Genomic DNA, 15518 nt, shown 5'->3' with positions numbered 1-15518 from the left:
CATCCATTGATTCTTAAATAATATAACTTATAAATGCCTCATGAGCTTAGTTCAACTGTCCCACTCCATGAGAACCCAATATATATGCTTGTTTTTCCCTAATGTTTGTAAACATTGTAAATGTAAACAAACACTGTATAGCCTCATAACATGCTTCAAAAAATAATGTTGATATCATGGATGGTCAGTCCTTGCATCCATAGCTCTGTCTATTCATCTGAGAGTGGTTACATTTCTCCAGGCCCATCCCTCAGCTTTTTACCAAAACAGAGGCGGGGTGTCCATTTTGTTATTGTTTCATCTGTGAATTTGCCCTTTAAACAGCTGCATATCATCAAGATATCAAGCGTCACCAACAAAAAGGTCAACAGGCCGATAGCAAACGCAGCATATGCCATTCATTTTCTACATGTAAATAGCACTTTTCAGTAGTGCTCAAAGCATGCCATTCCATGAGCACAGACTTTATTTTTCAAATCAATGAGCCTAATCAGTCAATGAGCCTAATCAGTCAATGAGGCTAATCAGTCAATGAGCCTAGTCAGTCAATGAGCCTAATCAGTCAATGAGGCTAATCAGTCAATGAGCCTAGTCAGTCAATGAGCCTAGTCAGTCAATGAGCCTAATCAGTCAATGAGCCTAATCAGTCAATGAGCCTAATCAGTCAATGAGCCTAGTCAGTCAATGAGCCTAATCAGTCAATGAGCCTAATCAGTCAATGAGCCTAGTCAGTCAATGAGCCTAATCAGTCAATGAGCCTAATCAGTCAATGGGCCTAGTCAGTCAATGAGCCTAATCAGTCAATGAGCCTAATCAGTCAATGAGCCTAATCAGTCAATGGGCCTAGTCAGTCAATGAGCCTAATCAGTCAATGAGCCTAATCAGTCAATGGGCCTAGTCAGTCAATGAGCCTAATCAGTCAATGAGCCTAATCAGTCAATGGGCCTAGTCAGTCAATGAGCCTAATAGACAGAAATGAGATGAACCTGGCTGATGGTGATTTAGACCAGCCTCAGCTCTATATAGACAGAAATGAGATGAACCAGGCTGATGGTGCTCTACACTCCTTCAGGATCAGATCAACAGGAATGTAAAGTTCACAGATAAGCCACAACACACTTTACAGCAAGGAGAAGTAAGCAAGTGTCGTTTTTCTGCCAGAGGAGAGTCCATTACTCGGTGGTGACTCTCTTTCTCCCGTCGCGGGTATCGCTCTCAGCTACAGGAGTCTGCCATTCCATCACTGTTGGTGACGTCTAGAGCCTAGACCAGCGAACTACTGACCCTGACCAGCTCCCGTTTATGAACCAGATGTTAGTTGTGCCGTGAAAGTGGAGAGAACTCTGTCAGTACTGGTGTACTGTGTTTCAGTGAAGCATATCATCCAGCTGGAATACTATTATGTGCAGCGTCCTGGATGATGGATTGTGATTGATCGTCATCATTTATCATTACTGTCTCTGTGCGTGCGTGCGTGTGTGTGTGCGTGTGTGTGTGTGTCAAAGGAGAAATCCTTCAATCAGGATGGTAGCTGTGTAGGCACACCAATTAAATGAAATACCAATATCAAATGATTTTAATATGATTTACCGCAAGTGTATAAATACATGGTATGTATGTCAATGGTAAATGTTGTGTAAATTACATCAATCACTCTTCTCTCTCTCTTCCCTTTTCTCTTGCTTTCTCTCTCTCTCTCTCCCTCCCTATCTCCCTCAGTGCTGGAGTGGGTCGTACAGGGACGTTCATGGTTCTGGACCGGGTCCTTCAACAGCTGGACAGCATAGGAACAGTGGATGTCTACGGCTGTGTGTTTGACCTCCGGCTGCACCGCTCTCACATGGTGCAAACAGAGGTAACGAGTCGCAATTCATTCAACAAAACTGCTTCCATGACTTGGTACATTTCCATGAGTATAATGAACGTCAATGTTAGCCAGTGATGCCAGTGATAATATATAGCCAGAGATAATATATAGCCAGAGATAATATATAGCCAGTGATAATATATAGCCAGTGATAATATATAGCCAGTGATAATATATAGCCAGTGATCCCCAGTGATAATATATAGCCAGTGATAATATATAGCCAGTGATAATATATAGCCAGTGATAATATATAGCCAGTGATAATATATAGCCAGTGATCCCCAGTGATAATATATAGCCAGTGATAATATATAGCCAGTGATAATATATAGCCAGTGATAATATATAGCCAGTGATAATATATAGCCAGTGATCCCCAGTGATAATATATAGCCAGTGATAATATATAGCCAGTGATAATATATAGCCAGTGATAATATATAGCCAGTGATAACATTTTGCACTTTTTGCTTTTAATCGTAGATTGTGAATCTCTTATATAATTGAATTTTGCACTTTTTGCACTTTTTGCTTTTAATCGTAGACTGTGAATCTCTTATATAGCCAGTGATAATATATAGCCAGTGATAGCCAGTGATAACATATAGCCAGTGATAATATATAGCCAGTGATAACATATAGCCAGTGATAACATATAGCCAGTGATAATATATAGCCAGTGATAATATATAGTCAGTGATAATATATAGCCAGTGATAATGTATAGCCAGTGATAATATATAGCCAGTGATAACATATAGCCAGTGATAATATATAGCCAGTGATAAAATATAGCCAGTGATAATATATAGCCAGTGATAATATATAGCCAGTGATAATATATAGCCAGTGATCTTATATAGCCAGTGATCTTATATAGCCAGTGATCTTATATAGCCAGTGATAACATATAGCCAGGGATAACATATAGCCAGTGATAACATATAGCCAGTGATAACATATAGCCAGTGATAACATATAGCCAGTGATAATATATAGCCAGTGATAATATATAGCCAGTGATAACATATAGCCAGTGATAACATATAGCCAGTGATCTTATATAGCCAGTGATAATACATAGCCAGTGATAATATATAGCCAGTGATAATATATAGCCAGTGATAATATATAGCCAGTGATAATATATAGCCAGTGATAACATATAGCCAGTGATAATATATAGCCAGTGATAATATATAGCCAGTGATAACATATAGCCAGTGATAACATATAGCCAGTGATAACATATAGCCAGTGATAACATATAGCCAGTGATAATATATAGCCAGTGATAACATATAGCCAGTGATAATATATAGCCAGTGATAACATATAGCCAGTGATAACATATAGCCAGTGATAATATATAGCCAGTGATAATATATAGCCAGTGATCTTATATAGCCAGTGATAATATATAGCCAGTGATAATATATAGCCAGTGATAATATATAGCCAGTCATAACATATAGCCAGTGATAACATATAGCCAGTGATAACATATAGCCAGTGATAACATATAGCCAGTGATAACATATAGCCAGTGATAATATAGCCAGTGATAATATATAGCCAGTGATAATATATAGCCAGTGATAATATATAGCCAGTGATAATATATAGCCAGTGATAATATAGCCAGTGATAACATATAGCCTGTGATAATATATAGCCTGTGATAATATATAGCCAGTGATAATATATAGCCAGTGATAACATATAGCCAGTGATAACATATAGCCAGTGATAACACATAGCCAGTGATAATATATAGCCAGTGATAATATATAGCCAGTGATAATATATAGCCAGTGATCTTATATAGCCAGTGATAATATATAGCCAGTGATAATATATAGCCAGTGATAATATATAGCCAGTGATAATATATAGCCAATGATAACATATAGCCAGTGATAATATATAGCCAATGATAATATATAGCCAGTGATAATATATAGCCAGTGATAATATATAGCCAGTGATAATATATAGTCAGTGATCTTATATAGCCAGAGATAATAAATGGGGATGTGTATCAGCAGAATTAAAGGGAAGGCTTCATCCTTTTGATCTGCTATGCAGTGGTAATGATAGCACAATGTTTGTGCCTGAAACACAAAGTCTTGCATTAGCTCCCCAATCATAATGCCTAGGCTTTAGCTTAGTGGGATAAGACAGTATGTTGTCAAAATGGCAAAAGCACAACGCATTAAGCAGAAATGTTGCAAAAGGTTCTTATTGAGTAGTGAAGATGACGCATTAAAGAAATGTTTGTTTTGGTTCATTGAGAAACCCACAGCAGATGAACAGTCGTATTGATGTGAATGCTGTCCTCCCCACACCAGATGAACAGTAGTATTGATGTGAATGCTGTCCTCCCCACAGCAGATTAACAGTAGTATTGATGTGAATGCTGTCCTCCCCACAGCAGATGAACAGTAGTATTGATGTGAATGCTGTCCTCCCCACAGCAGATTAACAGTAGTATTGATGTGAATGCTGTCCTCCCCACAGCAGATGAACAGTATTATTGATGTGAATGCTGTCCTCCCCACAGCAGATGAACAGTAGTATTGATGTGAATGCTGTCCTTCCCACAGCAGATGAACAGTAGTATTGATGTGAGTGCTGTCCTCCCCACAGCAGATGAACAGTAGTATTGATGATATTGATGTGAGTGCTGTTCTCCCCACAGCAGATAAACAGTAGTATTTATGTGAGTGCTGTCCTCCCCACAGCAGATTAACAGTAGTATTGATGATATTGATGTGAGTGCTGTCCTCCCCACACCAGATTAACAGTAGTATTGATGATATTGATGTGAGTGCTGTCCTCCCCACAGCAGATAAACAGTAGTATTGATGTGAGTGCTGTCCTCCCCACAGCAGATTAACAGTAGTATTGATGATATTGATGTGAGTGCTGTCCTCCCCACAGCAGATGAACAGTAGTATTGATGTGAGTGCTGTCCTCCCCACAGCAGATAAACAGTAGTATTGATGTGAGTGCTGTCCTCCCCACAGCAGATGAACAGTAGTATTGATGTGAATGCTGTCCTCCCCACAGTACCAGTACTCCTTCCTCCACCAGTGTGTTCGAGATGTCCTGAGAGCCAGGAAGCTCCGTAGTGAGCAGGAGAACCCTCTCTACCCCATCTATGAGAACTTCAACCCAGATTACTACCGTGGTAAGACTATACCACCAGACTATATATCCAGACTACTACCGTGGTAAGACTATACCACCAGACTATATATCCAGACTACTACCGTGGTGAGACTATACCACCACACCAAGACTATATATCCAGATTACTACCGTGGTAAGACTATACCACCATACCAAGACTATATATCCAGACTACTACCGTGGTAAGACTATACCACCATACCAAGACTATATATCCAGACTACTACCATGGTGAGACTATACCACCATACCAAGACTATATATCCAGACTACTACCATGGTGAGACTATACCATCATACCAAGACTATATATCCAGACTACTACCGTGGTAAGACTATACCATCATACCAAGACTATATATCCAGACTACTACCATGGTAAGACTATACCACCACACCAAGACTATATATCCAGACTACTACCGTGGTAAGACTATACCACCATACCAAGACTATATATCCAGACTACTACCGTGGTAAGACTATACCACCATACCAAGACTATATATCCAGATTACTACCGTGGTAAGACTATACCACCATACCAAGACTATATATCCAGACTACTACCGTGGTAAGACTATACCACCATACCAAGACTATATATCCAGACTACTACCGTGGTAAGACTATACCACCACACCAAGACTATATATCCAGACTACTACCATGGTAAGACTATACCACCAGACTATATATCCAGATTACTACCGTGGTAAGACTATACCACCAGACCATATATCCAGATTACTACCGTGGTGAGACTATACCACCATACCCAGACTATATATCCAGATTACTACCGTGGTAAGACTATACCATCATACCAAGACTATATATCCAGATTACTACCGTGGTAAGACTATACCATCATACCAAGACTATATATCCAGATTACTACCATGGTGAGACTATACCATCATACCAAGACTATATATCCAGACTACTACCGTGGTAAGACTATACCACCATACCAAGACTATATATCCAGACTACTACCATGGTAAGACCATGGTAATACCACCATACCAAGACTATATATCCAGACTATAGATATAGGTCTACCAATAGAATTAGAATTACAAGCCTACCAATAGAATTACCATGAGTGGAACGGACAAAGCCAACATGGCAGCTGGTCCCCCCACCAGAATTGACTTGATGGCAATGTCCCGTTCTAGTATGTCTAACTCTATGGCTTTAATCACAGTTCCATTTTGAGTCGCTAAAACGATAATCCCCTAAACCGTCTAAACGACTTAATCATACGGAAGGGTACATTTAGTACACGGGTTTGACATAATATTTGACTAAATGTGCCTTTATTTGTCTTGCTCTCTTCAGATTTTGTGTACACGGGACGCTGAAGACAGTCTGGGTTCCTCTCCACAACTGAGTGAGAATGAAAAGCAGGGAAGAATCTGTTGAACACCAGCAGACAGCCAGTCTGTCACAACTACAGCACTATAGAGTGGGGGGGTAAAGCTATTTATTATTGATACACTGTTGGTTCAACCTCTCAGGATGTCTGTTTAAAATAGAACAGATCGATGTCCGGAAATATTGACATTACATTCACTTATACCTGAATCTTAGTTTGCATTCAATGAGATATATGTTTATATTGTTTTGCACCTAATTGTAAGCTCTTCCAAGAAACATTATTCCTAAACTCATGTTCTTTCAATATTAGTAATGTCTGACGAAAAGACAAAAGGAACAGATATAAATGTGGATATGATGATTCTTATTCAACGTAATAGAAAAAAGATGAATGAAAAATATCAGGCGAAGCAATAAATGGGATTCTATGAGGCGTACATACATCACAAAGCATTATTATGACAAGGCTTGACTCCCTAAAAACCTTCCCTGAAGGAACCTTCCCTGCATCCCAACTGGCACCCTATTCTCTATGGGTCCTAATCAAAAGTGGTGCACTATATAGGGAATAGGGTGCCATTTGGGTACAAAGCCCTTTCTGTATAATACGTTCTAAATCGTAGTTGCTGGTTCATAGTTAAAAAATAATTAACCCGAAGCAGACAGACAGACAGACAGACAGCTAGCTGTCTTGAGAGTAGCTCATCACAATGCTGTCTATATCCTTGTATAAAGTAGCAGACCGTTTGTACAGTTGCTTGTGTTGTGAATAGTTCTCTTTAAACATATCGTCAGTTCATGTTGTGTGTGTGTACCATTGAGATTGTACAGTAGAGCCTGGAAGAGGGAACAGTATATAGTTTGTATAAGTATGACATCTCGGCTACCTATGTTTTCTAGGGCGAAGGGAATACTCTACTGGAAAACAAATTCCATCTTGTATTCGGTTGTCTCCGAAAGAGGTGGTAACCTTTTTTTCCATGGTCTTTCGAACCAGATGGAGGGAGTGTTCATGAGAGGGACTGTATGGGTTTTGTACATTACCTTCCTCAAAACATGATGCTGCATTTCTGTTCATCCTTTTGGCATAAAACTAGGCTGATGAATGTGTCTGTGAACATACAAACAGTGATCTTTCTATGTCATGTGTTGAACTGAGCAGGAGATCCCTTCAACTGAATCTGAGCTGGCCAGCTTCCTGATCTAAACAGGAGAAGGTCTAGAAATAGGACTAAACTAAAAACAACTGAAGAAACTTCACACAATAAGCAATACTGGCCAAATCCTGCTGAGATCCTGGGGATAAAGTGAGAGAATTGAACAAAATGTCAACATCCTGACCCTGTGAAAGGTCTGTAGTGGCCAAGACACTGACCTTTCCAGACTACAGGTTTGGGACGTGGCATTTCTCTGTCTGAGCTTCTCTGAGCCCCTAGCCACGGAAACAAGACTGAGCTACAGAAGAGACAGTGTTGGTTGGCATTCTTCCCATTGTTACTGAAGATATTGCAGACCTTCAGTAGCTCTCATTAAGTTAGTATTTCAATATCAATCTGTATCTACATATAAATAGTACATTCATATTGAATCTTCTCTCCAATGGCTCCCGTTACGATAGTGTCTCTTCTATGTACAAACATCACATATTTATTTAGTTTAACTTTCTGACTCCTCCCAGTAGTATCAGATGGAACACATTCTGACTCCTCCCAGTAGTATCAGATGGAACACATTCTGACTCCTCCCACTAGTATCAGATGGAACACATTCTGACTCCTCCCAGTAGTATCAGATGGAACACATTCTGACTCCTCCCACTAGTATCAGATGGAACACACTCTGACTCCTCCCACTAGTATCAGATGGAACACATTCTGACTCCTCCCAGTAGTATAAGATGGAACACATTCTGACTCCTCCCACTAGTAGCAGATGGAACACATTCTGACTCCTCCCACTAGTATCAGATGGAACACATTCTGACTCCTCCCACTAGTATCAAATGGAACACATTCTGACTCCTCCCACTAGTATCAAATGGAACACATTCTGACTCCTCCCACTAGTATCAAATGGAACACATTCTGACTCCTCCCAGTAGTATCAGATGGAACACATTCTGACTCCTCCCAGTAGTATCAGATGGAACACATTCTGACTCCTCCCAGTAGTATCAGATGGAACACATTCTGACTCCTCCCAGTAGTATCAGATGGAACACATTCTGACTCCTCCCACTAGTATCAGATGGAACACATTCTGACTCCTCCCACTAGTATCAAATGGAACACATTCTGACTCCTCCCACTAGTATCAAATGGAACACATTCTGACTCCTCCCAGTAGTATCAGATGGAACACATTCTGACTCCTCCCAGTAGTATCAGATGGAACACATTCTGACTCCTCCCAGTAGTATCAGATGGAACACATTCTGACTCCTCCCAGTAGTATCAGATGGAACACATTCTGACTCCTCCCAGTAGTATCAGATGGAACACGTTCTGACTCCTCCCACTAGTATCAGATGGAACACATTCTGACTCCTCCCAGTTGTATCAGATGGAACACGTTCTGACTCCTCCCAGTAGTATCAGATGGAACACATTCTGACTCCTCCCACTAGTATCAGATGGAACACATTCTGACTCCTCCCACTAGTATCAGATGGAACACATTCTGACTCCTCCCAGTAGTATTAGTTGGAACACATTCTGACTCCTCCCAGTAGTATCAGATGGAACACATTCTGACTCCTCCCAGTAGTATCAGATGGAACACATTCTGACTCCTCCCAGTAGTATTAGTTGGAACACATTCTGACTCCTCCCAGTAGTATCAGATGGAACACATTCTGACTCCTCCCAGTAGTATCAGATGGAACACATTCTGACTCCTCCCAGTAGTATCAGATGGAACACATTCTGACTCCTCCCAGTAGTATCAGATGGAACACATTCTGACTCCTCCCAGTAGTATTAGATGGAACACATTCTGACTCCTCCCAGTAGTATCAGATGGAACACATTCTGACTCCTCCCAGTAGTATCAGATGGAACACATTCTGACTCCTCCCAGTAGTATCAGATGGAACACATTCTGACTCCTCCCAGTAGTATTAGATGGAACACATTCTGACTCCTCCCAGTAGCAGGGATATTGAATTTCCTGTTTAGTCCTATTCCCCTCTTCACAAAAAAATGCCGGCGCTCATCATTGATTTTGCACCAAATAACCCCACACAGCAAGTAAGACATGTATAAATTATTCTGTAGAGTAGAGCACCAGTCTCTCAGGCTTGACCCTCTCACCCCTGTCCTCCCCTATAAGCCTAAAGGTCATATCATAAAGAGATTGTCTCCAGATAATATAGTACAGAAACATCAAATCTCTCCATCTGTTCTCCTCCCTGCTGGGAGTTGAGTGGATTTAATTGTGTGTTAAGCTCCACTGTGGATTCCTCAAAAGTTTTTCATTACAGAAATCTATATCAATCCCCCTCCCTCCTGTCAAACTAATACGTTCTTAGATCCCCAATGACCCTCTAGAACACATCTCTCTGAGTTTCACCAGAGTATGGCTCGTGCCCATACAGCAGCTAAAACTTCATGTGAAGGCGCTTAGCTACCTGATGAATATTCTTCCACCGTTTCTGTTTTGCTGTTACATCGCTACTACCTCGCTCACCAACCAACAGTTGACCTGCAGGGGGAAACCTTCTAACCAAGGCCTTTAGAAAGAAACAAGGAGATTAGGGACAGAGGTGTTGGAGGGGCAAATCAGAGGAATTAACTGTCTTTAACAGAGAGGTCATGGCGTAAGCCTGCCGTGTCATTTACAGTAGGTATCATTTACAGTAGGTATCATTTACAGTAGGTATCATTTACAGTATGTATCATTTACAGTAGGTATCATTTACAGTAGGTATCATTTACAGTATATATAATTTACAGTAGGTATAATTCCACATGACCTATGGGATGGTTGTGCATCTGGAATATGAACATAGCTTAAACTAACTGAAAGAATGTTCCCTAGCCTAGAATGTTCCCTAGCCTAGAATGTTCCCTAGCCTAGAATGTTCCCTAGCCTGGAATGTTCCCTAGCCTGGAATGTTTCCTAGCCTAGAATGTTCCCTAGCCTAGAATGTTACCTAGCCTAGAATGTTACCTAGCCTAGAATGTTCCCTAGCCTAGAATGTTCCCTAGCCTGGAATGTTCCCTAGCCTAGAATGTTCCCTAGCCTGGAATGTTCCCTAGCCTGGAATGTTCCCTAGCCTGGAATGTTCCCTAGCCTGGAATGTTCCCTAGCCTAGAATGTTCCCTAGCCTGGAATGTTCCCTAGCCTAGAATGTTCCCTAGCCTGGAATGTTCCCTAGCCTGGAATGTTCCCTAGCCTAGAATGTTCCCTAGCCTGGAATGTTCCCTTTCATTTAAAAGTAGAGAATTATGTTGTTTATTTTCTTTTCATTCGTTTTTTTTTCATAATCATACTGCTGGCAATGGAGGAGAGAAGTGTTGATGCATGTTCCTAATTGGTTTCCAACTCTGTTTCCGGTCTCTTGTTAATACGATGAGGTAATCTGCCAACTCATTACGTTCAGCACATAGTTAACTATGAACCGTTCATCCCTCTGGAGAACTAAGGTTGTATTAATTAATCACTGATGTAGGCAGGCGTCCCAAAAGGTAAGGCACCCTATTCCCTATATACTGCACTACTATTGACCAGAGCCCATAGGGCTGTGGTTAAAAGTAGTATACTATGTAGGGAATAGGGTGCCATTTGGAGCATACAGCCATGGAGTGATTAATCATAGGAGTAGTATCTCTCTAGATCAGTGTCTTACTCGGTGAGCATACTGCCAAAATAAGGAAGCCTTGTCCAAGCCAGAGCGGCCCAAAGGGCAGGAGCCTGTCTCCTGTTTCTGAAGCGTGAGGCAAATTAATGTACTAGTACACCCCCTGGACAGGACACTAGTCTGTCTGACTATACTGGTATAAATTAATGTACTAGTACACCCCCTGGACAAGACACTAGTCTGTCTGACTATACTGGTATACATTAATGTACTAGTACACCCCCTGGACAGGACACTAGTCTGTCTGACTATACTGGTATATATTAATGTACTAGTACACCCCCTGGACAGGACACTAGTCTGTCTGACTATACTGGTATATATTAATGTACTAGTACACCCCCTGGACAGGACACTAGTCTGTCTGTCTATACTGGTATATATTAATGTACTAGTACACCCCCTGGACAGGACACTAGTCTGTCTGTCTATACTGGTATATATTAATGTACTAGTACACCCCCTGGACAGGACACTAGTCTGTCTGACTATACTGGTATATATTAATGTACTAGTATACCCCCTGGACAGGACACTAGTCTGTCTGTCTATACTGGTATATATTAATGTACTAGTACACCACCTGGACAGGACACTAGTCTGTCTGTCTATACTGGTATATATTAATGTACTAGTACACCCCCTGGACAGGACACTAGTCTGTCTGTCTATACTGGTATATATTAATGTACTAGTACACCCCCTGGACAGGACACTAGTCTGTCTGTCTATACTGGTATATATTAATGTACTAGTATACCCCCTGGACAGGACACTAGTCTGTCTGTCTATACTGGTATATATTAATGTACTAGTACACCACCTGGACAGGACACTAGTCTGTCTGACTCTACTGGTGTAGATTGTATATTTGATTGCGTTAACATATTGTGACTAACAGAGGTGTCACAACCCAGCAACTGTCACGTGACCTATACCTACAGGGAAGAGCAGTGCTTCTTTGTGTTATTGTGTTTGCACTGGATCAATGTGAATGAATGTATACAATGTTATGTTGTAAATATGCCTGGATTTGTAACCCATGTTTATCCATATGTAATGGTTGATATGATAAGCTATGTGTTATGCACGTAAGTAAAAAAGCTAAACTTTGTTTTGAATATATGATTACATTAATAATGCCCAGAATATGCAACCATGTTAAATATGTTAATCATGTATAATAAAATAAGAATATAGACACATCTAGTTGACATTTTCACATGATGCACAATAAACATTTTGTTTGCAAAAATAAATGTAATTCCCAACTGCCATTTTGCCTGCTTAGAAATGATGTGCATGACGTTACTTTACTTAACATAACTTAGAGAGGATGGAGCCGGCATGCTAGGACTGAATATCCTGCTAGGACTGAATATCCTGCTAGGACTGAATATCCTGCTAGGACTGAATATCCTGCTAGGACTGAATATCCTGCTAGGACTGAATATCCTGCTAGGACTGAATATCCTGCTAGGACTGAATATCCTGCTAGGACTGAATATCCTGCTAGGACTGAATATCCTGCTAGGACTGAATATCCTGCTAGGACTGAATATCCTGCTAGGACTGAATATCATGCTAGGACTGAATATCCTGCTAGGACTGAATATCCTGCTAGGACTGAATATCATGCTAGGACTGAATATCCTGCTAGGACTGAATATCCTGCTAGGACTGAATATCCTGCTAGGACTGAATATCCTGCTAGGACTGAATATCCTGCTAGGACTGAATATCCTGCTAGGACTGAATATCCTGCTAGGACTGAATATCCTGCTAGGACTGAATATCCTGCTAGGACTGAATATCCTGCTAGGACTGAATATCCTGCTAGGACTGAATATCCTGCTAGGACTGAATATCCTGCTAGGACTGAATATCCTGCTAGGACTGAATATCCTGCTAGGACTGAATATCCTGCTAGGACTGAATATCCTGCTAGGACTGAATATCCTGCTAGGACTGAATATCCTGCTAGGACTGAATATCCTGCTAGGACTGAATATCCTGCTAGGACTGAATATCCTGCTAGGACTGAATATCCTGCTAGGACTGAATATCCTGCTAGGACTGAATATCCTGCTAGGACTGAATATCCTGCTAGGACTGAATATCCTGCTAGGACTGAATATCCTGCTAGGACTGAATATCCTGCTAGGACTGAATATCTAGGACTGAATATCCTGCTAGGACTGAATATCCTGCTAGGACTGAATATCCTGCTAGGACTGAATATCCTGCTAGGACTGAATATCCTGCTAGGACTGAATATCATGCTAGGACTGAATATCCTGCTAGGACTGAATATCCTGCTAGGACTGAATATCCTGCTAGGACTGAATATCCTGCTAGGACTGAATATCCTGCTAGGACTGAATATCCTGCTAGGACTGAATATCCTGCTAGGACTGAATATCCTGCTAGGACTGAATATCCTGCTAGGACTGAATATCCTGCTAGGACTGAATATCATGCTAGGACTGAATATCCTGCTAGGACTGAATATCCTGCTAGGACTGAATATCCTGCTAGGACTGAATATCATGCTAGGACTGAATATCCTGCTAGGACTGAATATCCTGCTAGGACTGAATATCCTGCTCTGCTAGGACTGAATATCCTGCTAGGACTGAATATCCTGCTAGGACTGAATATCCTGCTAGGACTGAATATCCTGCTAGGACTGAATATCCTGCTAGGACTGAATATCCTGCTAGGACTGAATATCCTGCTAGGACTGAATATCCTGCTAGGACTGAATATCCTGCTAGGACTGAATATCCTGCTAGGACTGAATATCATGCTAGGACTGAATATCCTGCTAGGACTGAATATCATGCTAGGACTGAATATCCTGCTAGGACTGAATATCCTGCTAGGACTGAATATCCTGCTAGGACTGAATATCCTGCTAGGACTGAATATCCGGGTATCCTGGTAGGACTGAATATCCTGCTAGGACTGAATATCCTGGTATCCTGGTAGGACTGAATATCCTGGTAGGACTGTGTGCCTGGTAGGACTGAATATATCCTGGTAGGACTGTGTGCCTGAGTAACCTGCACTGATCTTACAGAAGGCATTACCCTGAATCTGTCAGTGAGAACCTTAGAGCTGCTCTGTGTTTAGAGGGGCCCTCTCTAGGACAGCTCTCTGTGTAGAGGGGCCCTCTCTAAGACAGCTCTGTCTGTAGAGGGGCCCTCTCTAAGACAGCTCTGTGTGTAGAGGGGCCCTCTCTAGGACAGCTCTGTGTGTAGAGGGGCCCTCTCTAGGACAGCTCTGTGTGTAGAGGGGCCCTCTCTAAGACAGCTCTGTGTGTAGAGGGACCCTCTCTAGGACAGCTCTGTGTGTAGAGGGGCCCTCTCTAGGACAGCTCTGTGTGTAGAGGGGCCCTCTCTAAGAAAGCTCTGTGTGTAGAGGGACCCTCTCTAAGACAGCTCTGTATGTAGAGGGGCCCTCTCTAGGACAGCTCTGTGTGTAGAGGGGCCCTCTCTAAGACAGCTCTGTATGTAGAGGGGCCCTCTCTAGGACAGCTCTGTGTGTAGAGTGGCCCTAAAAATGTCTTAAAACATAATTCCACTTTGAAATTATGGGGTCTTGTGTTTAGGCCTGTGAAACAAAATCTAAATGTAATCCATTTTAAATTCAGGCTGTAACAATAAAATGTGGAAAAAGTCAAGGGGTGTGAATACTCTCTGAAGGCTCTGTACATCAGCTCAATCGGAAATGTCCTTTCTATAACGCTTCACTTTTACAGATTGAATAGAGCCCCTGATCACAGAAAGGTACTGTGTGATTGAAGTGCACCGTCACGTGTGTGTGTGTGACGTCGTTCACACACACTCCAATACACTGGCTTCATCCTAATGTGGATTTGTGAATGAGTGTGGGGAGGAAGGGCTGTTTCTTGCATACCCCAACTCCCCCTGAGACACCCACAGAGAGTTCAGGTCAGAGCCATGGTCCACCATTTTCCAGTGTCCCTGGACCGGTTGGGGGGTTATGTTGCTCCTGCTCCCCCTGCTCAACGATAGACTTTTCATCTTGTTGGCTCTGGAATTTGAACCGGCGACTGTTACTGCCCCAACGCTCTAACCTCTAACCTCGAGGCTACTTGACATCCCTGATACAAGCTGACACTACACAGACAGTGTAATGACGATGCATTCAACTATTTCATTATTCATTTTTTTAAAGATGCGT

At 41.6% G+C, this 15518-nt stretch overlaps 1 protein-coding gene across 1 annotated transcript in view; it reads left to right on the top strand.

Moving 5' to 3' along the window:
- ptprb (protein tyrosine phosphatase receptor type b) overlaps positions 1–14994 on the top strand; it is a gene marked incomplete in the record, with an annotated part of 108757 nt that extends 93763 nt beyond the window's left edge. The window contains 3 exon segments of the mRNA XM_029748490.1: positions 1720–1855; positions 4943–5063; positions 6410–14994. Coding sequence (XP_029604350.1) covers positions 1720–1855; positions 4943–5063; positions 6410–6432 — 280 coding nt within the window.
- Between the last annotated feature and the right edge of the window lie 524 nt (positions 14995–15518).

The sequence above is a fragment of the Salmo trutta genome, unplaced genomic scaffold (assembly GCF_901001165.1).
Source record: "Salmo trutta unplaced genomic scaffold, fSalTru1.1, whole genome shotgun sequence".
NCBI classification, from domain to species: Eukaryota; Metazoa; Chordata; class Actinopteri; order Salmoniformes; family Salmonidae; genus Salmo; species Salmo trutta.
Note: the sequence above shows the minus strand (reverse complement) of the source record. Positions and strands in the feature narration are given on the sequence as shown.